Consider the following 27,094-nt stretch of genomic DNA (forward strand, 5'->3'; position numbering starts at 1 on the left):
CCCAAGTTTACAAGAAATTACGGGATACCACTAACACCCGAGATAAATCTAAAGTAGAAAACGACTGGGAATCAGATTTGGAGGACTCTTTTTCTGTTTCCACATGGCAAAAAATTTGGCTTAAGATAAGGAAGTCATCTAGAGCAGCCAACACAACTCAAACTTTATTTTTTATATACAATAGACTCTTGATTACTCCTGCTAGATTAAATAGGATTGACCCCTCTATTCCCTCCACTTGCTGGTCTTGTTCAGCTTCAATGGCAGATCTTAAACATATGTTATTTACATGCCCCGTAATTTATAAATTTTGGAATGATGTGTAGCAACAGATCAACAAAAAATTTTCTACACATTTTCCCTTTAATTTTTCACATATTTTCTTAGGCAGTATCTCAGACATATGGTCCTCGTCCACTTCTAGCACTTCCATTATTGACCTACTTATAGCTGTAGCGTTTCAAAAGATTACCAAATCTTGGAAGGAGGCCTCAAAAGTCTTGTTTCAAGCGTGGTGGTATGGGGTCTGTTATCACCATAGGTTAGACAGGGCCTATGTTTACCCCATTACACTGGCTATTAAACGTGACTTACTATGGGTGCCAATCACAAATTTTTTAAATGTAGTTGCACGACCCATACCCTCCCATACTCCTTCTGCGGAAGAGGTTCCCAAACCTCCATGAAATACCTCTGATGGTTTCAAGTATATATACATATAGAGTGTTTTATATTTATTTGTGCATTGTGGTTGGAGAAGTTCTTGTACATTTAATATATCTGTATACTCTTTTTGCATATTTCTATATACCAATGATTACCTTCTTAATATATATGTTTTGCTCTGTTAATTGATCATCCTTACTCCTTTCCCTTTCTTTTTCCTTCCTCCTTTATTTATTTCTTCCCCTCACTTATGACAATAATAATATTTTAGTGTAATTCTACATATGTTTTGTTCTATTATAATCTGTTGTACTTAAATTTCAATAAACTTTCATTTTAAAACTAAAAAAAGAAAAAAAAAAATTATAATCTAACCTCTCTGTCCTTGAGGGTCTTGGTAGAGAAGGTTCTACAGATTTTGCAGTCCTTTACTTTGTGTTGAGGGTAAAGGCAGTAGATGCAGCATTTATGTGGATCCTCAGCATGTAGTCTGATTTTTCACAAGATCCACACAACCTGAAGAGACCTTGCTTTGAAGATTCAGACATTTTTGAAGAAAAGAATTCTGCTAGAAAACCTAAAATCCAGAGAAAACTGAGCGGAGCTCAGGGAGACTCCCTTTCACACAACGTGCAGTAGAAAATCTGAGAAACCTAGCCTCTCGTGGGATTGTTCTAGAGGGTGCCATCGCCTGATTGGCTATAGGTTGGATTTGGTTCTTTTTTACAAAAGAAGGTAGATAGACTATTGCACTGACTGTTCATTGCATGGTAGCCTATGGTAATTTTATCTACTGCTTTTATATGTATACTATGGGACTCCCACTATGACGACAGGGATGATTCAAGCATGTGAATCTATGAAAGATCCAATACTGGAGATTATTTTTTTCAAATCTTGCATTTTCAGTGATACGACCACTGAAGGCCCTGATTTTATATCAAAAACCGAGTTTTGGACTATACCATTTCCAGCTGAAAGGCAATATTTATCTCCATGTGTTCCCATACCTTGCATGTCACGCAGTTTGGTGCTTATCGTCCTTCCATGTTAAAGACCAGTAGATGTTTCAGCACCCAGGCTGATGTGCTGCATTGCTAAATACATATAAGGTTCCAAAGGCGAGACTGATTGCATTGAAAATGCTTGTTTTTAAAAGTATTTGCTTATGACAAAGTTCTGTGGTTCTGAAAAACAAATATAACCAAGTATTCATTGAGTGTGTGTTTCATTGTTTCCACTGTGTGTACAACAAATGTTTAGCACTGCCATCTAATAAACCTAACTGCTGGTCCACACTACCACAAAAGAGAGCATTAGTAATATCTACTTTAGCCTCCATAAAGCCTCTCTGGGATCCACTTGACTTTGTGCACACTATACCTTACTTTGGAAAAGTATATCCAGAGCTAGCTTTTTACAGTGTACCTTTGTGAAATTGTAAAAAATTGTAAATAATAAAATAAAATAAATTGTCAGGTTTGAAATTTTGTGCACCTCCTCAGGTAGGATCCGGTCTGGGTGACCCAGTTTAGCCATGACCATGGTTATTCTGGCACCTGAATCCATCAGAGCCTTCACCTCCACCCCATTGATTTTTGCCCACTGCCTAAACTTCTCTGTGCTAGGAGACCAGTGGGCCAAAGGTTCAATTTTCTCCTCACCCAGGGACACTAATGTACACTCTGAGTAATCTTTGGATCTAGCAAGCTTTGAACATGCATCTTCATTGGTTCAGACCCTGACATAGAATAAAAAATGTCCAAGCTCTCATCTGCAGAGGTGCAGGGTGGGGGGTTGGGGGAGGGGATTCTGTATTCTTTCATCTCTTTTTCCATGGCCTCCTTTTTCTTCTCTGATTCTTTTTGTTTTTTCTTTTTCTGGGATCAGCGTGATACACCCCCCTTTGCTATGCCTCGTTGTCGCTTCATGTGTTTACAACTTCCGGGGTGTTCTTGGGGAGTTCTGGCCGGGGATTGCGGGCGCAACTGTATATTATGTTCTTCCCCATCCTGATGTTCTTGTGTTTGCGCCATGGACCTAATAGATTGCTGTAAATCGCTAACGTTCATTACTCTCCAGATTCTTGATCGTTGTTTTTAAAATTGCTTGTCACCTGATCCTTCTGCCTTGTCTCATCATAAAATGAAAACCTTTTTCTCCTGATGCCCTACTTACGCTGTTCACAGTATTAGTAGTACGATTTTGCTCCCCGAAGTGCTGCCTGTGTTTGTACTTGTCGTTATTGTGCTGATTGCTTAGCGGCCGGCCCTGGGGGGTTGTAGGCCCATACTTGTTCTTATTGGACTGTCAATAAAGGTTTTCAAAAAAAAAAAAAAAAAAAAAAATGTCCAAGCTGCGTTGAAGGAAAGTTTTATTTCTATTAAGGACACATACCCAAGGACTGTTCCACCAGGCATTGTTGTTCCTTTCCAGATGGACTGCAGTACTTATGCAATACAATTTAAGCATATAGCCTTTTTAGTGGCTGTGTGATTAAGTTTGGCATATACTGAAAAATATTAGATTTATGGAAAAGTTTTATTGAATGATCATTGTTTATGTAATGATTTATGTTATTACATTCAATTATAGAGGAATGCATTGGGAAGGAAGGTACATCGGATGTTTTGGTTTGCAGTAATGAACCACAGGCGGGAAACAGCAATTACAATGACTGCTGGACCAAGGCGGTCAGAATAACAAATGCGTCTTAACCACACATTCCTTTACCACGCACGTCGTTACTATAACATGCCTAGATAAAGCGGAGTTGAACTTTAAAGTGCAACACTTCCCCCACTGTTGCCCAAACTGGAGTTGGAATAGTAACTTAAACTGCTCCAAAGTCCAGCGCTTTGCATAAGGCAAGTCATTGTAAAGACTTGCGTGGTAAATATGCATTCATTGTTCCGACTGCGTTCTTAAGGAACATGTGGTTTAGGCATGCGTGGTTGTGCCATACAACCTCCATAAGCAGGTGGTCCTAATATAGACTGGTCTTCCACAGAGCAGCTGCTTCACTCATCAGCACAGAAAGTGACATCACTGGATCTCCCGTCAGCCACCGACACAGTAAGTGGCATCTCTGAATTTCCCATCATACATCTGGACAGGAAGTGGCATTCCTGGTTTCCTGCCAAAACTGTCTTCAAAATAAGAAGCCAAGCAAGAGGACTTAATTTCCCAATACCCATCAGCACAGGAAGTGACATCACTTGAGCACTCATCATCAACCTGCCCAGGAAGTGACATCATTAAATTACCCATCATACATTCGGACAGGAAGTGACATTACTGGTTTTCCGACCAAAACCGTCTTTAAAAGAAAAAGCCAAGCAAGAGGACTTCATTTCCCATCACCAAACAGAACAAGAAATGACATCATGACACCCTGCACTCCTCCCCCTGTGCTGGGCCTACTTAATGGCAGGTGCAACATGGATGCTCAGCATACGCACCGGTGGCGTGCTGAAGGTGCTACACCGGCAAGCCCGTCTGCCCTGTGTATGCCTGTACAGCACCTGGTGCCAGGTACCCTGCTCTGATCACCGCCCAGCAATACTCTGCAGCACTTCTCCAGTCACTAGACCGCAAATGTTATTCCCCAAACTGCTGCCATACCGCACCCCACATCACGGTATGAGCTTTCACCTGCACCCACTGACAGTTCTCTAGCAACCACCCCCCTGCACAATACTAACAACGCCCTCATCACCCCTTCCCAACACACATGCCACACAAGCACCAACACCTCCATCCTAGACCACACACCACACCAAACCTGCACATGAACACCCACTTGCATTTCGCTTCTCAACACATGTTCACTCTGCACATTCACCACTGAAGTAAGGGACCTTTCTGGGTAGCAACAAACCTGACATCCTATTTATCACAGAGACCAGGCGTATCCCCTCACGGCTCCCGACATCTTCACGGCAATCTCAGTGGGCTACAAGATCACTTGACCGGACCGCCTTCACAAGCCAGGAGGAGGGCTCACTATCATCTACAAGAAATCCATCAAATACACACCATCCACGGAGAACGACACCCCATTCGTGGAACACCTGCATTTTAAGCTGAAAATCTCAGGAAACGTCATTCTGAATGGAACCCTTGCCTACTTACCACCCTGACTACAAGCCACCTTCACCAACCTCATCACCAACTTTGTTTCTCTGCTCACCAACATTTCCTGAGCCTACATTCCCTTTGGTGACCTCAACTTTCACCTGGAAGACCGAAACAACCCCTGCTCCACAGCACTCATTGAAAGCTTGATCATCATTGTACTCACCCAGCAAGTCCCAGAACTAAAACACACCGCAGGACATACACCAGACCCCATCATCACCACAAGCGATAGCATCAAATACAACACTCCACCACTCCGCTCATATGGACCGACCACTCCATACTCCACTTTGAAATCAACATACCTCAAGTCAACACTCCTACCAGCTTCAGCGTTCCAAGCCACAGTTGGGGCCAATTCACAGAAGCAAACTGGCTCAGCGCGCTCAGCATGGATCAACCTGGCCCCAGAAACAACGTTGACAAGAACATCAACAACTTCAGCAACTGGATCAAGAACTCCCTCCCACCTATCAAACCCAACAAGCATAGTAGATCATACAAGCAGGCCAGGTGGGACACAGAAGACCTCCAAGACACCAAACAACACTATAAATCGCTAGAAAGAAATGGAGAGCCAGTCACAATAACACTGACTGAGCTACCTACAAGGTTGCACTCTGAATATATCACCAGCAAATAAAAGACACCAAGAAAAAAACACTAGTGGCCTACATCAAAGGAAGCTCCAACAGCTACAAGATTTTCTCAGTCATTAAGGATTTCACCTCACCCTTAGCCACTGCCACCATTATTGCTGCCTCCCAACAACAACCTTTCCACCTTCTTCTACAGCACAATAGCAAATATCTACAGCAACATTGCACACCAGCCTAACCACAGAAAACATGTTGCTAACATTACCCACAACCAATCATGACGGCCACCTGACCGAATGGACAACACTCTCCAAAAATCACACAGCAGCAATCTTGCACACCATCCACTCAGGGACCCCAACGGGCCCAGGTCCCCACCGCATCTTCAACCTGGGAACATTACCAATCAGCAACACCATGATCCAGATCATGATCAACACCTCCAACACGTTAGCCACTTTTTCTGGATAAATGGAAAGTTGTAGAAATCAATGCAATCCTCGAGAAGCCCATTGCTGACCCAATAAACTGAGTAGCTTCAAACCCTGCTTCCCTATCCAGCCAAAGTGATTGAGAAGGCTATAAACAAGCAACTCACATCCCATATCAAACTTCACCATTTCTGGACAACATTCAATCAGGATTTAAAAGGAACCACAGCATCAAACAACACTCATAGTGGCAAAACCTTGACATTCGAATCATCCTGACCAAGGAGGAACAGCAGCCCTCATCCTGCTTGACCTCTCTGCAGGCTTCAACAATGTCTCCCATAAGACCCTCATTAGAAAACTCCACAAGATTCACATACAAGGATTCGCTCTCAAATGGATCTGTTCCTTGCGCCCGAGTTAGCACCGAAGGGTCAGGTTGTCACCCTTCACATCAGAGACCAAAAAATGTATCTGCAGAGTCCCACAGGGATCGTCCCCGAGCCTCACCCTTTTCAACATATACATGACAGCACTCGCCAACATCATCCAATAACAAGATATCACCATCATCTCCTACGCCGAGGACACCCAACTCATCCTCTCCCTGATGGATAAAAAAAACACTGCCAGAACCAACTTAACCATCTGCATGAGCATGGTGAAAGAATGTTTATAAACCAACTGCCTGCAGCTCAACTCCAACAAGAAGGAAGTACTGGTCTTCAGCAACAAGACCTCCTCATGGGACTCCACCTGGTGTCACTGGAACTAGGACCAACACTCACAGACCATGCAAGAAATCTAGGGATCATCCTAGATGACAAGCTCAACATTACGGTTCAAGTCAACACAGTGTGCACCTCCGGCTTCCACATTCTACGCACGGTGCGACACATCTTCAAATGGTTGCCTTAGAACACCAGAAGGACGGTCATGCACCGGGAGGCTGGACTACTGCAACACTTTCTACATCAGGATTTCCAAACAGCTCCTAAACAGACTCCAGAACGTCCAGAACACCACTGCAAGAATCATACTTGACCTCCCATGCCACACCCACATCACACCACACCTCAGGAAGCTTCCCTGGCTCCCCAGTCACAAGCACAACAAATTCAAACGTCTCATGCACACATGCAAAGCCCTCAAAACACAGCACCAGAATACCTGAACAGCCGCATACACTTTCACCAACCCACCAGAAAACTACACTCTGCCTCACTCTCACTGATACACATTCCCCGCATGAGCTAAAGCAAAACTGGAGGACACTTAGTCTCCTAATTTGCACCCAAGACATGGAACAATATTTATCAACACATCAGATCCTCCTCACTTCTTGAGTTCCACAAGAAAGCAGAAGAGCTGCCTCTTCATATAAGCACTTTGGGGACCTCAAATCTATGCATCTGCCCACGCGCCTGGATACCTTCTTGGGTGATTAGTACACAATAAAAATCAGTATAATTAACATAACAGGGAGAGTTGACTCTTCTGGGGGATTATGTACATGGGCTGGGATTACTCTTTTAAGGACTCATGGGATTTGAATTCCTAAAAAATTATGTTGTTCTGCTGACATTTCTTAAGGCTGCAGTGTGTAATAAAAGGAGACAGAGAATGCATAATCCTTACTTTCATGTCCTCAAGTAGAATTGAAACTTTCGCTTGGGACAGCTAGGATATGGTGTATTCTATTACAAAAAAATATAATACTGTAAAACTAAGAAAGCTTTAATATTGAAATTTTGCATAGTTCACTAATATTTTCATGGGTGAATGTGACTCATGAAAAAAGGACTTAGTTTGAAGAAGAGTACATTAAATGGTGTAACATTTATTTCTTCTTACCAATTTAGAAAGGTTCATGTCTCTTAACCCTCTCATAACAATACTTAATTCACTGTCATCAGGTCTGGTCCTCTTTTGAGCTCCAAGAGTTCGCAAAACAGAAAGAATATTTCTCAGACCAAAGTCATAATGTACCTAGAAATAGAAAAAAATCAATGCTTAGAGTGTTATACATATAGCACAGCTCTTTTAAGAAATCTACTTTTTTGAATATTGAAAGAATTTGCCAGGCATTTCATTATTTTAATTCGTATTAGGTGAGTTGTTGCTAGATGCTTGCATTGTAAAATTCCAGACTAAAGAAATTACTCAACAAAAAATACAGTTTTCCTGCATTCCTAAAAGTACTTATTAAAAGCAACACAACACCAGTTTCATTGTCATTACCTATCAATTCCACTGTGCTTCAGTGTAGTTTTAATTTATAAAGGTAATGGAATGGTTTCTTGCCTGTAACTTTTTTTCTCTCGCAGGGGTATTTTCATGATAGTCATAAGTGCTGAATAGTCCCGCCCATGTGAGGGAACCCAGGAGCAGTTGTTATATATATATCTTCTTAAGTGTAGATTTTCGCCTTGCTTCAGGAAGGCCTGCAAAGAAATTTAAGAAAAAGGGACAGATTATGCAGCCTATTTACCTAGGCTTCACTGGCCAGGTTTTTCATCTCGATGAGAGAAAAGGGGGCCAGAATAAGCACATTTCGGATCATTTTAGTGTCAATCAGTATAAATATCGCTCACAAACCCTTTTTTATGATAGAGATGAAAGGAGCAGGACAGAGTAGCCTCATAGGCTTCAATTATATGTCTAAAAAAAGAACACTGTGCTTTTAAGGAACCCGGCACCACCAACATCCCATCATGCATAGCAGGTGGCACTTACTCCAGTTCTTTTTGGAGGCTTCTAATAATAGGTATTTAATAAAGGAATTCCTCTGTCTAATCCACCAGGGAGGAGGGGTGATCGCTTATGACTATCATGGAAATACCCCTGCGAGCGAAAAGATGTTACAGGTAGGAAACCATTCCTTCTTTTGCAGGGGATTTCCATGTATAGTCACAAGCACTGAATAGAACAGCAAGCTCATCCCCCCAAAATGCATCGAACTAGACAGAGGATAATGTAAAGAACCTAAGAAAAGATTTTTCCGAGTGAAGGCTGCCCTACTTGAATCTGCTCTAGTGTCAGAATCTAGGCAGTAATGCTTTGTAAATATGTGTACTGATTTCCAGATAGCTGCTTTGCAGATCTATGGAATGGGAATATTGCGCAATAAGGCCATAGTGGCTGCCTTCCCTCTAGTGTAATGAGCCTTAGGTTTGGCTGAGAGACCTTTGTTAGCTTTCTGATAGCATAATAGAATGCAATAGACTATCCATCTCGAAATGGATTGTTTAGAAGTAGCTAGCCCGGTACTGACTGGACCATAGTTGACAAATATTTGTTGTGATTGGTGAATGCTCTTAGTTTTATCCAGATAAAACTTAAGCACTTTCTTTACATCTAGGGAATGAAGGGTTCTTTCCGCTGGAGTAGAGGGATTCTGGCAAAATGTTGGAAGAGATATTATTTGATTGACATGAAAGCCCGATCTCATAACTACCTTGTTTGAATGGAAGACAGGGTAAGGTTCATGAGAACAAAGAGCTTGGATTTCACTAGCCCTGTGGGCTGAAGTGATCGCCAGAAGGAAAGCCGTTTTCCAAGACAAATGTTGAAGAGATGCCTTGTGTATGGGTTTGAAAGGTTCCTGCATAAGGGGTGAAAGTACTATATTACGCTCCCATGGGAGGAAATACCTAGTTTAAACCCTCTAAGAAATCCTTGATTACAGGGATTCTAAAAAAGGTGGTTTGTGAGGGACATTTTCTATAGGTAGTCAAGGCTGCCAGGCGAACCTTTATTGAGGAAATTTGTAAACCACATTTTGCTAAATTGAGTAAGTATGGAAGAATAACATCTTCCTGTCAAGTGGTAGGGTCCTTCTTCTTGGATGAGCACCATATGCAGAATCTCTTCCACCTGAAAGCATATGCGGAATGTGTTAAAGGCTGCTTAGCTTCTTTGAGAATTTGCATGCAGTCCTGAGGTAGATTCAGATGTCCATATTGTATCAGCTCAGTAGCCATGCCGTCAAATTCAAAGAGGAGAGAATGGGGTGCACTATCTGGCCTCCGAATTTCATCAGCAGATCTTGTCTGATAGACCAGTGAAGGAGGTCCTTGAATCGCCATTGGCGTGGCCACTCCAAAGCTATGAGGATCATCTTTGCTGAGGACTGATTCAACTTGATGAGAACCTCCGGAATCAGGGGGATCGGTGTAAAAGCGTAGAGATATTTGCCGGACAAATCAATCCATAGGGCATTCCCCAGAGCCCCTGTCTGGAATAACAGCAATGCAAAGCTTTGGCATTTGTTGATTTCTGCAGTGGCGAACAAATAGATGCTTTGAGTCCCCATCGCTGACATATGTGTTGTAGCACATCGTCGTGCAATACCCTCTCACGGTTTTCTTGCAGGAGTCTGCTGAATGAGTCGGTCTGATCATTTTGGACACCTAGTAGGTGTACTGGTGTGATTGTCAGGTTCTTGGCAAGAAGCCAGTTCCATATTGTCTGGGACTTGTGAGATAAGAGTCTGGACCTTGTCCCTCCCACTTGTTGAGGTAGTACATCGCTTTGGTGTTGTCCGTCTGAACAAGCAGGGAAGGGGAATTGAGTGACGGGAAGAAAGCTTTCAACACCAGATGGACTGCACGTAGATCCATGAGGTTGATGTGGTACGAGGCTTCCTTTTCTGACCATTTCCCCTGGATCTGGAGTTGGTCCATATGGGCTCCCCAGCCCAGCAACGCTTCCGTGACTATAGTTTGAGGTGGAATCTCCTGATGGAACAGAGTGCCCTGGAGAAGATTGGATGGGGAGCACCACCATTCGAGGGACAACTTTGCATGGAGGGATAGTTGAATCCTGTCCTCCCAGTTTCCTGTCAGTTGGTCCCACTGATCTTTGAGACATTCCTGTACAGGCCTTATGTGTAGATGGGCATTTGGTGTGTGAAAAATGCAAGAAGCCATCGAGCCGAGAAGAGAGGAAACTGTCCTCACTGTTAGATGGGAAGCTTTCATGAGACCCTGACATTTCTAAAGGATCGATAAGCATCTCTCCTGTGAAGGAAACACTTTTGCCTTTAACATTTCGATGGAGGCTCCTACATAGTGCAAGGTCTGTACATAGGTAGAGATGGACTTGTCGTGATTGATTTGATGTCCCAGCCTCTATAAGAGATCATGAGTCCAGTTGTAATGAAGCTGTGATTCTTGGGCCGTGGACGCCTTGGCGAGCCAATCATCTAAATATGGATAGACAAATACTCTGTGTCTCCGTGGATGGGCAGCGACCACTGCCATGCATTTGGAGAATGTTCTGGGTGCTGATTTCAGACCGAAGGGGAGGACCCGGTACTGGTAATAGTCCTGTCCCACCATGAATCTAAAGAATTTGCGATGCTTTCTTGCAATTGGAATGTGAAAATACACGTCTTGTAGGTCGATTGAGCAGAGCCATTCCCCTTGAAGTAGTTGTGGATAAATTTGGTGTAGTGCCAGCATCCTGAACTTTTCTTGTTGGCTGTCTTGAGGTCTAATATGGGTCTGAATTTGTTTCTTTCTTTTTGGCAAGAAAGTATCTGGAATAAATGCTTGTTCCTTGCTGTCGAGGAGTAACAAGCTCCACCACAAACTTCCTGAAAAGGATGTTGACCTCTGCTCGTAACAGAGGAAGACGGTAGTTGGTTGGCTTCGGAGGAATGGAATGTGGAGGACTCATGAACCATAGGCAATATCTATTGCAAACAATATTCAGCACCCAGAAGTCTTTTGCTTGTTTTGCCACTCTACCAGGTAGTGACTTATACTTCCCCCCACTGGAGTGGGGAACAGAACAGGGGGAAGTAATGATTCAGGCCTGTGACCCAGAAGGCTGTTTTCCCCCCTGAGGATGCTGTTGGGAGGATCTCCCTCGAGGCTGACTTCGGTGATACGTTTGGTAAGATACCTCCCTGTTGACAGCTTTGATACCATGAGGAAGATTGGCCTCAATGAGACAAGAAGCGGCGTTGATAAGGCAGAAAAGATTTTCTTTGTTCCCTAGGTCTTTCTAGGCCAACTGCCTTAAGAGTTTCCATCTCTGCCTTCATTTGTGACATTTCCTCTGAAAAGAGTAGTACCAAAAAAAGTGTAGAATAAGGGCTATCCCATGGCAGTATTCGAGATCGGCCAATAATGCACTAATCAACTGATTTGAAACCATCAGATCTCCATCAAGGATCTCCATTAAGTCTTTCATTTTTTCTACGGGCAGATGGTCATGAAACTGATTCAATGACTCCCACAGAGCTCTGTAACATCTGGATAGTAAAGCAGTAGCGCTAGCTGCCTTCATGGATGTTGCTACCGCTCCACACATCTTCCGACCCACAGAGTCTACCTTATGATTTTCTTTGTCTGAAGGGACCGTAGATGAAGAAGCAGTGGCATATGGTTTCATCGCCGCTACTACAATTACGGAATCAAGAGACGAGTCAGTGTGGAGGAAAGCTGGATCCTGCTTAGGAGGACGATACTTCTTGGAAAGTCTAGAAGGCTGAAGTGAGAAGAGAGAAAGAGCTCAATGGCCGGTTGAAGGGGACTTGGCACCAGCAGTAACATGGGTCTAGCTATAGACCTCTGTTGTAGGGTCACAAAAATGACAGATGTTGTCGGACTTGGAGCCCATAAAGCAAAACTTAGTTTCGTAGCTCCCCTCACTAGAACCTCTTGAAAAGTGGAGACATCGTCCAACGGTGAAATTCGTGGAGGCAGAGAGTCAGTCAGTGTGGGAGAGTAATGGCCAGTAGATGTGAAAGATCTTGATTATGAATGATGATGGTGACAGTGATGAGATCTTTGAAAAGAAGTCAAAGTATGTCGAGAGCTGTGACGATGGCGATGGCGCTTAGAATGATGGCGCGATCTTGACCATGACCTCCGTGGTGTTACTGGAGGAGACTTAGGTGGAGGTGGTGGAGGAAGTGAAGGTGGAGGAGGTGGAGGTGGAAGAGGAGGAGATGGAGGAGGCAGTGGAGGAGCCAGTGGAGAAGGCGGTGGAGGTGGTGGGAGAGATAAATGAGGCGCTGGTTGATGCTCCGAAGACGGAGAGCATATTCTGGAATACTCTGAGTCAGGTGAGGAGTAAATGCGCCTTCTCTTCTCCCTGGTATCCTCAAGCCTGGGCAACGTTGATAGAGTTCTTGACGTCGACCTGCTTGAAGATGGTGAATGTCGATGTCGTCTCAACATAGGAGAGTGCCTCAAAGTTGAACTTTGAGCATGTCTCGACATCGATCTCCACCGACGATGCCTCGACGGCGACCTGGATGAAGTCTTCGACATCGTTCTTGGGCTTTTGCTTGACGTCGTACCGGGAATCAATGGCAAACAGGTCGGCCCCGTACCTCTTCTCGACATCCTCGACTGGGACCGTTGTCGTTTTTGAGCCCCATTCTTCTCGGAACGCTCCCTAGAGGCTGTTGACAGAGACCTGGTAGAGGCTCTACTCTCTCCATGCCCTGAGGTCCCACCTTCAGATTGAGATTGCAGCCTTTTTTGCTTCTTTGTCCCATGAAGGTGAATCTTCTCCTGGTCTCTCAAGGTACGTCTGGTAAAGTTCCTGCATTGTTGACAAGACTCAGGAACATGATCCTCTGAAAGACAGATTATACATACCTCATATGGGTCTGTCTTGGTCTTCTTTCTCCCACAAGCTAGGCACTTGTCAAAAAGAGATTGCACTTTCTTGACAAAATGCTTGTCATTTTTGTCAGAAAAATACAGAAAAAGGCAGAGAGAGACAAAAGACGTTGAATGAAACAGTAATTATTCAAATTCATTGTAAGACGTTTTGAAGAAAATACCACTTTTGGTTGTGCTCAATGCTTTAGGATCCTGTCAGCAGGAGCTGGAAAAAAGAACTGAAATAACTGCAACTGCTATGCATAATGGGATACTGGTGGTGCCTGGTTCCTTTAAGGCACACTGTTCTTTTTTAGACATGTAATGGCAGTCTATGAGGCTACTCTGTCCTGCTCCTTTCATCTCTATCATAAAAAAGGGTTTGTGAGAGATATTCATACTGATTGACACTAAAGTTATCTGAAATTTGCTTATTCTGGCCCCCATTTTTCTCTTCAAGATGAAGAACCTGGCCAGTGTAGCCTAGGTAAAAAGGCTGCATAATCTGTCTCTTTTTCTTAAGTATATTTACAGGCCTTCCTGAAGAAAGGCAAATATCTACACTTAAGAATATATGTTTGACAATTGCTCCTCAGTCCCTGCACATGGGCGGGACTATTTAGAGCTTATGACTATCATGGAAATCCCCTGCGTGAGAAACAAGAGTTACCTATTATGTCCAATGAGACTCAGGATAAGTATAATTATTGCAGGACAGTTGTTCACTATGGTAGGTAGGTAGATCATTTTATTGTGAAAATTGTTTTAAAAATCCTTACAATACACAAGTACAACCGCATAAACAGACATTGTGCTGCATTTAAATATAAGCTGCTATGTGCAATAAAACCAATACATAAATAGATAAAGAGATAAAAAAGATGATAGCATCATCCAAAAGCTTCCATAAAAAAATATGTAAATCTGATAGAAACTACTATGATTGCTTAGAGCAATCATCTGCGAGTCTGAGCAAAATATGCCCCAAGATCGGTGGAGCAAGGCGGGGCCGCTCAACATTGGGCAATGGCACGGTGCCTCGAACGGCATCAAGCAACATGGAGCTCCCACTCACCGGGGCTCCGCAAATAAGGGACGAACTGTTGGGGCAGCCCTCTGTCAAACGGGGCTGCCCTGAAGAGAAGCACCGGCGTGGTGCCTCGATTCTACTCTCCCCCAGCCGGCTTCACTTACCGGTTCTGCACAGGGGAGGCTCTCTCCCCGGACGGTTGCTCCTCTTCGCATGCGGTGGGGGCAGGCACCAGCAATGTGCCTCGAGCCCCCTCTGCCTTCAACCTGCACTCGTCGGCGCCTGCGGGGCTCTCCCTCAGCCATGGGAGCCCCGCACAGGCAGGCGCCATCTTCCTCCCTCCGGATGGCTTCTTCTCGGCGGGCGGGACTTCCCGCCGTACTCCTCTTCCTGCTTCCGTCCGCAGGCCCCGCCCACAACCAGGTGGGCCGCGGTTCGCGACAGGGATTCGATCACTGAGGGGTAGGCTCCCTCTAATTTAAGAATAAAATAGCAAGCGGGGTGGGCACCCGCTCAATCCAGGAGGGCAAAGTCGCGGAGTGGGCACCCGTGCATCAATTAAATATATACGCCACGACGCAGGGTGGGCACTTGCTTAACTGAAGAGAAATAAGCGGGGTGGGCAACCGCAAAAGCCCCCAAGGAGGGGGAAATCCCTATGAGGGGGATTCCCTCAGCAAGGGCTGCAGCGCCGCGCTGCTCAACCCCCAGGCTCTCCCTCTCCTAGGGAAATTAAATCGAAGCGCGCCCAGTCTCAAAATAAAGCGTAGGTAGGCTGCGGAAAGTCTTGCAAGGTCAATATCAAGAGCAAGAGGTCCAAGAAGTCAAGGAGGCATCAGGGGGGCCATGTAGGACCCAGGGGCCAGCACACAGGGCCCTCCAGCAGGGAGGCAGCCCCCATGGCGGTTCCTCCTGGGCCCCACCAGCAGCAAGCCCCCCTCTGTCAGGATCCAAAAGAGAACATTTTCATGGGGTCACATCCCCTTCTTTTATACAGCATTTTCCTTTGTTCTAAGGTGCAGGCAATGGAAGAACCAGATACAACTGATTCAGGGGAGCTGTTGAGCACTTTGTTTTGCTCAGCTCCTCTCTCCCTTTCACAGGACAGGCTAGGTGCTCAGATGCACCACAGGGGGCGGAGCCAGCATTGTGGAGGGAAGGCACAGCCCTATTCAGGTCCCAGGTGCAACTGCTCCCTCCCATCTACATGCAGATCTCTCCATTCACCACCGGGCAGACTCACCCTGGCTCCTGGAATTCCCCAGCCCTCTCAGCTCCTGTCAATCACAAGCCAGACATGCAATTCACATCAGGCAGGCAGACACACAGCACATAGAAATGCCAACTTCTAAAAGTGGTATTTCTCATATAGTCATAACAGATCTGCGCATACCATTGCGCAGCATTCATTCTCATGATTCCATACATACTAAGCTCATACCAAGAATTACCATGGACACACATATCCTCCATGCATTCCTATGGGAGGGCAGGCCAATCTCACCACACGCACTCAGAGAGCGCACGCACTTTACACTGGGTCACAGTGCTAAAGTGCCCAGAGGCCTAAAACCACTACCACCATGTCAGAGCTTAAGGCAAAAAGTTCAGGGGTGAACCTGCCAAAAAGGGCTAAGTCCAACAAGTCCCTATCCCTAGAAGTCAGTTCGCAGAGTGGGGAGGATGGATGAGGTGGTAAAAATTCTATAACTACATATGTCTCTAACAGAAACATCGCTATCGAAGGTAAGTAATTTGTTCATCTGAAAGAGACTATAGTTATAGATTCCTTACCTTAGAATAGATACCCCAGCAATACCAACCACAGAGGAGGGTCTGCAAACTAAGTTCACACCAGGAAGTCCTGGAGAACAGAACGGCCGAAAAAGCCGTCTCTCCGGACTTGGATGTCCATGCAGTAATGCCTGGAGAACATGTGTAAGGATGCCCATGTGGCTGACTGACAGATATCAAGTAAGGGATATATGCGTCCCAAAGCACTATTGGCTGTGTCGCCCTGGTAGAGTGGGCGTGCAGTCCCACTGGAGGTTCCCTTTTTGCCAAAGAATAACAGATATTGATACAAAGGACAACCCATCGAGAGATGGTATGTTTTTGCATTGCCTGACCTTTCTTATAACCAACGAAGAGTTAATCGTCCACCCAGAAGTCTTTTGTGCGGTAAAGGTAGAAAGACAGCGCACGCTTTGGGTCCAGACGGTGAAGTATCTCCTCCTCTTTAGATGGGTGTGGAGGAGGAGGAAGGTGGGCAATGTGATGGTTTGACCTATGTGGAAGGAAGTGACCACTTTGGGCAGAAAAGAGGGCCAAGTACAGAGGACTTATTTGTCCGGATGGACAGCAAGAAAGGGAGGTTTAGAAGTTAAAACCTGAAGCTCACTCACCCTGCGAGCAGAGGTGATGGCAAGCAAGAAAGCAGTCTTCAAAGTGAGGAGAATAAGAGGACAATTATGTAGTGGCATAAAATAAGCACACATAAGATAAGTGAGCATATGCTCCAAGTCCCACTGGAGCATTATGAAAAAAGAAAAATTCTCTTCAGGACTCTGTTGACTATTGGGGACTTGGAAAGATGAGGCTGATCAGGAAGGCAAAGAAAGGTTGAAATGGCCGAAAGATAGTCCTTAAGTGTGCCCAGAGCAGAGCCCTGCTTGGCCAGTGAAAGAATGAAGAAGAGAACCTCTGAAAGAGGTGCAGAAAGGGGTTCCACGTCCTTTGCTGTGCACCATGCCACAAATGTGTTCCATCTACAGGCCTATACCGTTTTAGTGGAGGGAGGCCTTGCTGCCAAGATGATTTTACAGACTTTGGGAGGAAGGTCGAAAGCTGCCAATTGTTGCCACTCAATCTCCACGCTAGGAGGTAGAGGCTGGACATGTTAGGGTGGAGGACCGTCCCCTGCTGCTGCGACAGAAGATCCTCAGGAATAGGAAGTCTGATCGGAGGATCGATGGCTATGCTCCAGAGCTCGGGGTACCAAACTCTTTGTGCCAGTCCAGAGCCACAAGAATTACTTGGGCCCGGTCGTGTTTGATCTTCTTCAGCACTCTGGGTTGAAGTGATAAAGATGGAAAGGCGTACAGGAGGTTATAATTGTACTCATGATGAAAGGCATCGCCAAGTGAGTGCCGCCTTGGAAACTCCAAAGCGCAGAACTGATGACATTGCGCGTTCTCTTCGGTGGTGAATAGATCTAACAAAGGCTCTCCCCACTGCTGAAAGAGATCTTGCACCACCTCCGAGAGAAGATGCCATTCGTGATCCATCATGTTCCGGCGGCTGAGTTCATCCGCCCTGGCATTGAGGGAACCTGCCAGGTGTTGAACCACCAGGGATATGCCCTGATGTTCCAACCATGTCCAAAGGCGAAGATCCCCCGCCCTGTTTGTTGCAGTACCACACAGTGCTGGAGTTGTCTGTGAACACCTGTACTACTATTCCTTTGACAGAGGGAAGGAATGCCTTCAGTGCAAGATGAATTACCCAGAGCTCCAGAAGGTTGATGTTAAACCCCGACTCCGGCGGAGACCAGAGGCCTCTGATCCCCGCCTCCCCCATGTGGCCTCCATATCCCAGAAGAAACGCATCCATCACTACTGTGAACTCTGGTTGGGGAAGGGAGAGGGATCTGCCGCTGACCCAATCCTGGTTCTTGAGCGACCACTGCAACTGACTTGCAGTCCCGTCCAAGATCGGGACAACATAGGGAAGATTCCTCTGATGCTGTGCCCACTGAAACTTCAGATCCTACTGCATAGCCCGCATATGTCATCTGGCATGATCTAGCAGCAGGATGCAGGAGGCCATGAGGCCCAGAAGCCTCAGGGTCATTCTCACTGAAATCCAGGATAGAGGCTGAAACATCAGTAAAATAGCACGAATATCCCAGACTCGCTGCTCGGGAGGATAGACCCGAAACTGTGTTGTGTCCAGAACCGCTCTAATGAAAAGGAGCTTCTGAGAGGGACTCAGATGTGACTTTGGCACGTTGATAGTGAATCCCAGCAAATACAGGAGGTCCGCCATAGTCTGGAGGTGGGAAACAACAGCCTGGGGCAAGCCGGCCTTCAACAGCCAGTCGTCGATATAGGGGGAGACTGGAACCCCTGACCTGCGCAGATGAGCTGCAACCACCGCCATCACTTTCGGTAACACCCGAGGGGCGCTGGTAAGGCCAAAAGGGAGCACGGTGAACTGAAAACCCTTGTGACCTCCAGTCAACCATAGGTAACGCCAATGGGCAGGCAAGACGGGGTGTGAAAGTAAGCATCCTGCAAGTCCAACCCTACCATCCAGTCTCCAGGTTTGAGGGCAGACAAGACTTAAGTGAAAGTTAACATCTTTAACTTCTCCTTCCGGAGGAAGCAGTTGACGTCCCTCAGGTCTAAGATAGAACGCAGGCCTTTGTCTTTCTTGGGCACTAGCAAGAAGTAGCAACCACGACCTAATTCTGGCACAGGCCAAGGCATAGCTCCCTTGGCCAAGAGAGTCGTAACTTCCTGGCAGAGAAGGACCAAATGATCCTCCGACATGCGATGGAGTGTAGATGGCATGGAGGTGCAGGTAGTCTCAAAGGGGAAGGAGTAGCTCCTTCGGACTATCTGCAAAACCCACCTGTCTGACATGATGTTGCACCAGTGGGGGAGCTAATGGAGGATCCTGCCACCGACTGGCAAGTGGTGGCCCTAAAAAGTCAGACTAGGAAGGTTTAGAGGCTGCTGCAGGGGGGGCATTGGTGGACTGGCCCGCCTGCTGGTCCCCAGACCTACGACATTGGGTCCCACGTCCCCGGCCACGCAGAGGCTGGCTAGCTTTCGCAGGCCTGTGATTCTGGGTGGAGCGTGGTGGGGCAGCCCTTCCGTAGCCACGAAAGGGGCGAAAGGCAGACTGCATGGGGCAAGAGGTGGCAGCGAGGCCCAAGGATCTGGATGTAGCTTTAGAGTCCTTGAAATGCTTGAGCTTGTTGTCTGCCTTGTCACCAAACAGGTGACGGCCATTAAAGGGCATGTCCAAAAGGGTCGATCAAACATCCCCCGAAACAGCATGGGTGAGCACGGCCCAGGTTTCCTCTGGGCACTGCAGCAGCACTTGTGCAACTGTGTCCCACATAGAGTGCGTGTAACGGCCCAAGAGACATGCAGTGTTCACCGACTGCAGTCCTAAGTTGACGGAAGAAAACATCTTCTTCCCAAGATGGTCCAGCTTCTTGAATCCCTATCTGGGGGAGCAGTAAGGATCGCGCTTTTTGATGTTGAGGCTTGGACCACCAAGCTCTCAGGGGTAGAGTGTTGGGAGAGGAAAAGTAGGTCGCCTGGGGCTGGGCTGGGTGGTGGCGTCAGGCAATCATCCTATCCAAGTGCCTCATTAAAAGGCAGCAGGGGCTCTGTAGAGGCCGCAGTCAGCTGAAGCACCTCAGTTAGGAGGTTAGTCCTGACTGCCACCGTAGGAAGCTCGAGGTCCAAGGCCTCAGCCGCCCTATGCACCACCACAGCATAGGAGGCCCCCGCCTCTGTAGCCATGGTAGGGGGAGAAAGCATACCAAGGTCTGGTGAGGTATCCATACCACTGACCTCACCCAACTCCTCTCGCCAGTACGGTTCTTCAGGTTGGTCTGCAAGAGGGTCACCAGACCCCTCCCAGTCCTCAACCTCCTCTGGCTGCCAGTCAGGACGGTAAGGAATGCCAGGAAAGAACTGTGGTACAAAAGTACTGGTCGGCGCATGTACTGGTGTCAGTCGACGCCGGTCTGGCTCAGTGTCCAAGTCGGGGGTGAAGCTGGGGTCGATGCCGTTTGGGGGCACAACCGGCGTCCGGGGCGTCGCCCCAGGAATCAGCACTGGGGAAGGTACCGTGAGATCGACCGCCACCGATCCTGATCTAGGCCTGGATCCTCGGGGGCCCTCCGGCGCTGAAGCCGATGGCCTTGAAGGCCCAGACACCAGCCGATTCTGTTAGACCCGATGGCACGCTAGCAGAGTCGGGCTGCCCAAATATGCTAGGTCCCGTGCTCACTACGCCACTGGAGTCAAGCTATCCTGGCTGAAGAGGGGTGAAACCCCAAAACCGGTCCTAGGATGCTTGGTTCTGGTCCAGGGAAGACATGGCTTGGCAGTTCGGGCAGGACTGTTCCTATGAGGCACAGGGTCAAGACTGATTTGCAAATGGCCATGTCTGAACTGGGGTGGGGTGGTGAGCAAAATAACGATGGATTAAACCCAGATCTGTGACTGTTGGTGAATATTTTGCCAATGTGCAACATTCCGTCCATCATCTTGTGTGTTTGGCTGTTTGCCCTATGTGGGAAGGGTATGACCAGATGTGGGTCCCGTGCTCACTACACCACTGGAGTCAAGCTATCCTGGCTGAAGAGGGGTGAAACCCCGAAACCGGTCCTAGGATGCTTGATTCCGGTCCAGGGAGAAAATGGCTTGGCAGTTCGGGCTGGACTGTTCCCATGAGGCACTGGGTCAAGACTGATTTGCATATGGCCATGTCTGAACTGGGGTGGTGTGGTGACCAAAATAACGATGGATTAAACCCAGATCTGTGACTGGGGGTGAATGTTTTGCCAATGTGCAACATTCCGTCCATCATCTTGTGTGTTTTGCAAATATGTTATGCAGCACTTTGTAGAAAGCTTGAAGCTGGGCAGGGGACGCTCCGGCTCCTGGAAAGGGAGGGAGGCGCAGAGTCGTCCCATAAGAGGGCTCCGAAGGCAGAGCCAGAGAGCGACAATGATCCGGTTCCCACATCGCGTTTTGCCAAAGGACTGGTAGAAGGCAAAGAGCGACGATGCTCTTCACCTTCTTCTTGTGCTTCGACTTACCCGAGGAGTGTGAAGACTTCGATGACGAGTGGTGATGGCACCGTGACCGGTCCCGAGACATTCCTCTTGACCGGGACCTCGAGTGGCGCGGAGCCGACTGCCGTGCCTCCAGAAGCTTTCTGGACTGCTCCCACAAAGACTTCGGGAATATGGACGGACAGTCGGAGCACAACTTTGGGTCGTGGTTGCGCTCCAGTCAAAAAAGGCACACGAGGGGCGGATCCGTGACAGACATCAGCTTGTGACAGGAGTCAAAAGGCTGGTCCGACGATGGGACATCCCTATGTCAACCAGGAGTCGAAGGACTAGAAAAAGATGTCTACAAAAGTCAAAAAAAGTTTTTGTCAAAAAGTGACTAAGGGGCTCACTCTCTCCGGATCTGCACTGACTGGCGTGGAAAAAAAAGAACTGACATCAGCGTGCAGGGGCGGCATCTAAGTAAACACCGCGATGTCATCCTGGCCACCATGACGCCGCCGACGAACGTAGATTTGACCGACGCAACCTACCGACGCACAGGGGCACTGATAAGAAAAAAATGTCCCCGGATCCAGTCTGATGCCTGGGGGTAATTCTAAGGTAAGGAATCTGTAACTACAGTCTCTTTCAGATTCTGACATACGTTAGGTCCAAAACTTAAATTAGTTTCCCAATGAGTGAGTTCTCCTGTAAAGAGAAGCAAGTCCTGGTAGCTTCCTCAAGAGTTCAAAGCAAAAGCTTCCTGAAGGTTGATACCAAATATTTGTTTCTAAAGTCATAAAGCTATGGATATGGGTATAAAATGTTTTCCAGTGATTTGTCAAATTGTTTACATAGCCTACAGGAAGAACCGGAATGGAAAATGGTCCAGCAGCCCTCAAACTGCTTCAGCAAGATGAAAATTAAAAAACCTGGTCACGGCTTCCAAGTTTGAATCAATATAGGGATGTCTAAGTGAAAAGTACAATTGTAGAAGGTTTTCTTACTTTGACATATTAGTTAGATCACTCAGATGAAATAGCATCCTGCTCATTAGTTGTGAGTTGTGATTCATTACAGCCACAATAATTCCGTTGGGGCCGAGGGCTCCAGAAGGTTTAGATTGCTTTATTAGTGTAGGAAGCTGTCTCTCTGTAGAGTATACAAATTAACGTACACTGTGCAGAGAGTCCAGTGGGTCCCCAATTGGGTTAAAGAGGTTGAAGTAGACAATACTAACTCTTTCTTTTGTGGTAGTGTGAGCTTTCAGTTAGGCTTATCAGAGGGTTGTGCTAAGCATTTGTTGTACTCACAAGTAAATAAATAAGGCACACACTCAAAGAATAAATCCGAGAACAATTTAGAAAAATCATAATTCTTTTTATATATATTTTCGAACCAAGAACTATGTTCAAGGATAAGTTCTCGCTTTGTTTTTCAGTGCATATATTTACTGTGGTAAACTAAAAAGTACCACAACAAACCAGTTTACTTGTATCTATGTTTGTTACAGGGAGTTCCCTCAAGACCAGGGCATTTCTTCAGATTGCTGACAGTGTTTAACAATTTATGTAATATATGTAAGCACATCTGTTTTTTCATTTTGGAGAGCCTCGATGAAACTATTTCACATGGGGCCAGCGTCCGATTGGTATCGCGGGCACTCGGGCAGTGCCCGAGGGGCCGGTGCCGAGTTCCAACTGTGGGCTGCGTTTTGGAGCAGACTGGGGGCAGATTTGGGCGGTGTCGCTGTTGTTCAGATGTTGTTCGGATACAGCCAGCGGCCCAGTGGGTGTCTGAATGGCCTTTCTGGAGGCAGATGGGCGTTCATTACCTCACGTTTAGCAACAGGCAGAGGTGTCACTTTCTTTCTATCGTAGGGCCGGCCCATTAATATATGCATACCGTAGCAGGGCAGGGGGCCTGAGCAGAAGTGGCCTCACTTGTTTTCAGTCACCAGTGTAAACGAATCCGTGCATTTTTTTGTATCTCTCTCCCCCCTTTTTTTAATAAAATTTCACCGAAGCAGTGTTTGAGGATAGGAATTATGCAAATGTGGGCTACTTTTTTTTAGCGTGCCCGGGCCGATTTTGAATCCCAATCCAACCCTGCATGGGGCGCTATGAAAGTTTGGACCAGTGTACGGGCGCACGTGGCTTGAGCGAGCTGCTGCTCTTCTCCAGCAAGCATGGGGCTTGCAACAGTCTGCTGACAGCCTCACCCAACTGCTTGCTACAATGTATCATTATTGCACTTTTCAATCCCTCCAGCGCAGCCTCTGACTATCAGCCTGACGAACAAGTTACTTACCTTCGGTAACGCTTTTTCTGGTGGATACAGTATCTGCCTGTGGATTCCTCACCTTGTGAATATCCCCTGCGCCAGCAACATTCGGAAACTTTTGTAGCAGTCCACGCCGATGGGGTCGAAGATGACGTCACAGAGACACGGCTCCGCTCGCGACTCCACTGACGTCACCGGCTCCATAAGAAGACCTCCTCGGCGTGATGACGTCAGTTCCGCCCCTTTTTTCCGTGCCTTCGAGGCACACGGACGGACTGACAGCAATATGTACATAAACAGCATACACAGTGCACAATATGCATATCAACACACACAGTGTGGAAAAGAAACATCAAAGCACTAGAAATAACCCAATGTCCTTGACAGTCATAAATACATTTGAAAACATTAATAGAACTACCGTCATAGAGACACTGGAATAGAAGGATGGACAACGGGGAGGCGGGTGGGTCAGTGAGGAATCCACAGGCAGATACTGTATCCACCAGAAAAAGCGTTACCGAAGGTAAGTAACTTGTTCTTCTGATGGATACATCTGCCAGTGGATTCCTCACCTTGTGAATAGATTCCACAGCAGTCCCCGCTCCCGGAGGAGGGTGTCCATCCCCCTATACCAGAAAATCCTGAAGGACGGAACGGGCAAAATGTCCGTCCCTCCTCACCTCAGAATCTAAACAATAATGTTTTGCAAAGGTGTGAAGGGAGGCCCAAGTTGCCGCCCTACAAATGTCCTCCACAGGAACACCCCTAGACAAAGCAGAGGTAGAAGACTTTGCTCTAGTGGAATGAGCTCTTAAACCCTCCGGAGGCTCCTTACCAGCTAGGGAGTAGCAGATCTTGATGCATAGCACAATCCATCTTGAAAGGGTGCGCTTGTGCACCGCACGACCCTTTCTGCAGCCAGCAAAGCCCACAAAGAGCTGGTCATCAATCCTGTAGTCCTTAGTCCTGTCCAGGTAAAAGCTCACCGCCCTCTTAGGGTCCAAGCGGTGAAGTCTCTCCTCCTCCTTGGAAGGGTGAGGGGGAGGATAAAAGGTAGGAAGGGTAATGGACTGCCCCAGATGGAAGGAAGTTACCACCTTAGGCAAAAACGCAGCCCTGGTCCGGAGAACCATTCGTTCAGCATGCACAGTCAAGAATGGGGGTTTTGAACTAAGAGCTTGAAGCTCACTTACTCTCCTTGCCGAGGTGATTGCAACGAGGAAAACCGTCTTAAAAGACAACAGTCTCAAGGGACACTTATGTAAGGGCTCGAAAGGAGAACCCATAAGATAAGTCAGTACAAGGTTTAAGTCCCACTGAGGTACAATAAAGGGAGTAGGAGGAAATTTATTCGTAAGGCCCTTGAGAAACCTAAGCACAATAGGTGACTTAAATAAGGACGGCTGATCCGGCAGGCATAGGAAAGCCGACAAAGCCGATAAATATCCCTTTACAGTGGCCACAGCAAAGCCTTGCTGGGCAAGAGAAAGAGCAAACTGCAGAATGTTAGACAAACGAGCCTTCAAGGGATCAATCGACCTCTCTCCACACCAGAGAACGAACTTAGACCACCTATAGGAGTATATGGATTTGGTGGAGTGTCGCCTGGCCGATAAAATAACATCCACCACATCTGGCGGGAGAGAGAAAGAATTCAGGTTGCCCCGTTCAATCTCCAGGCATGAAGGTGTAAGCTCCGGAGGTGGGGGTGTAGAACCTGCCCCTCCGACTGCGAGAGGAGGTCTGCCCTCAGAGGGAGACGGAGCGGAGGGCACGAGGAGAGGTGGAGAAGATCTGTGTACCACACCCTTCTTGGCCAATCCGGGGCGATCAATATAACTTGGGCCCGGTCTTGGCGAACCTTCCTCAGAACCCGAGGAATCAAGGGTATGGGAGGAAACGCGTAAAGGAGACGTGAGCCCCAACTCAACTGAAACGCGTCTCCCAACCCCCCCTGCATCGGATACTGGAGACTGCAGAACGACAGGCAGTGCGCGTTCTCGAAAGTGGCAAACAGATCCACCCGAGGAGTTCCCCACGTCCGAAAGACGTGACGAACTACCTCCGGATGGAGCCTCCACTCGTGGTCGGCAGAGAACTGCCGACTGAGACTGTCCGCACGAACGTTCAGCACCCCGGCCAGATGATTTGCCATCAGACAAATCCGATGGTCCTGAGCCCAGGACCATAGACGCAGGGCCTCTCTGCACAGACAAAGAGACCCCACTCCTCCCTGCTTGTTTATATACCACATCGCGGTAGTGTTGTCCGTCAGAACCTGAACAGACTGACCGCGAAGGGAAGGGAGGAAGGCCTTGAGCGCCAAGCGTATCGCCCGTAACTCCAGAAGGTTGATATGAAGCAACCTTTCCTCTGGAGACCAAAGACCCTTGATCTCCAGATCCCCCAGATGAGCACCCCACCCTAAGGTGGATGCATCCGTTATCACCGTGGCCACCGATGGAGGTAGATGGAAGGGCTTCCCTTGGGACAGATTGCCCTCCACGCTCCACCAAGACATCTCCGCTGCAGCTTCTCTGGAGATCCTCACAGACTCCCTGAGATCTCCCTTGTGCTGATACCACTGCTTGCGGAGGCACCACTGGAGCGCCCTCATGTGCCAGCGTGCATGGTTGACCAACAGTATGCAGGAAGCGAACAGACCGAGCAGGCGAAGGACCTTCAGAACTGGAACAACCGCTCCGCTGAAAAACAAAGGAATCATTTCCTGTATGTCGAGAATCCTTTGAGGAGGAGGGAATGCTCGACACACAGTAGTGTCCAGTACCGCACCTATGAACAGGTTGCGCTGAGAGGGCACCAGGTGTGATTTGGGCACGTTGATCGAAAAACCCAATCTGTACAACAGCCGAGTTGTATCCTGCAGATGACACAGCACCTTCTCCGACGACTCCGCCTTGATCAGCCAGTCGTCCAAATAAGGGAAAACCGAAATATCCGATCTTCTGAGATGGGCTGCCACCACTGCCATCACCTTTGTGAAGACTCGAGGTGCCGATGTAAGACCAAACGGAAGGACCGCAAACTGATAATGTTGCGACCCTACCGTGAAACGGAGATACTTCCTGTGCGACTTCAGAATGGGGATGTGAAAATACGCATCCTGCAAGTCGAGCGACACCATCCAGTCCTCCTGATTCAGCGCCTGAAGAACCTGCGCAAGGGTGAGCATCTTGAACTTTTCCTGTTTCAGGTAAAAGTTCAGGATTCTGAGGTCTAGTATCGGACGCAATCTGCCGTCCTTCTTCGGGATCAGAAAATACCGGGAGTAGCATCCCTGACCCCTCTCCTGCTCTGGAACCACCTCTATCGCCCCTTTCTGAAACAACTTCAGGACTTCTTCCTGCAGGAGAAGACGGTGGTCCTCCGAGCAAGCACCTTGGCAAGGAGGGTAAACTGGAGGGAATTCCCGAAAGGGAAGGGCGTACCCATTTTCTACAAGATCCAGAACCCAAAGGTCTGTAGTAACCGATTCCCAATCTTGTAGAAAA

At 47.3% G+C, this 27,094-nt stretch overlaps 1 protein-coding gene across 1 annotated transcript in view; it reads right to left on the bottom strand.

Annotated features, from left to right (window-relative positions):
* DNAH8 (dynein axonemal heavy chain 8) overlaps nucleotides 1-27,094 on the bottom strand; it is a 13,985,216-nt gene that overhangs the window by 6,819,796 nt on the left and 7,138,326 nt on the right. Inside the window, exon 48 of the mRNA XM_085610239.1 lies at nucleotides 7,691-7,825. Within this exon, the coding sequence (XP_085466365.1) occupies nucleotides 7,691-7,825 (135 nt within the window). The remainder of the gene's footprint in view (nucleotides 1-7,690; nucleotides 7,826-27,094) is intronic.

The sequence above is a fragment of the Triturus cristatus genome, chromosome 6, assembly GCF_964204655.1.
Source record: "Triturus cristatus chromosome 6, aTriCri1.1, whole genome shotgun sequence".
Taxonomy (NCBI): Eukaryota; Metazoa; Chordata; class Amphibia; order Caudata; family Salamandridae; genus Triturus; species Triturus cristatus.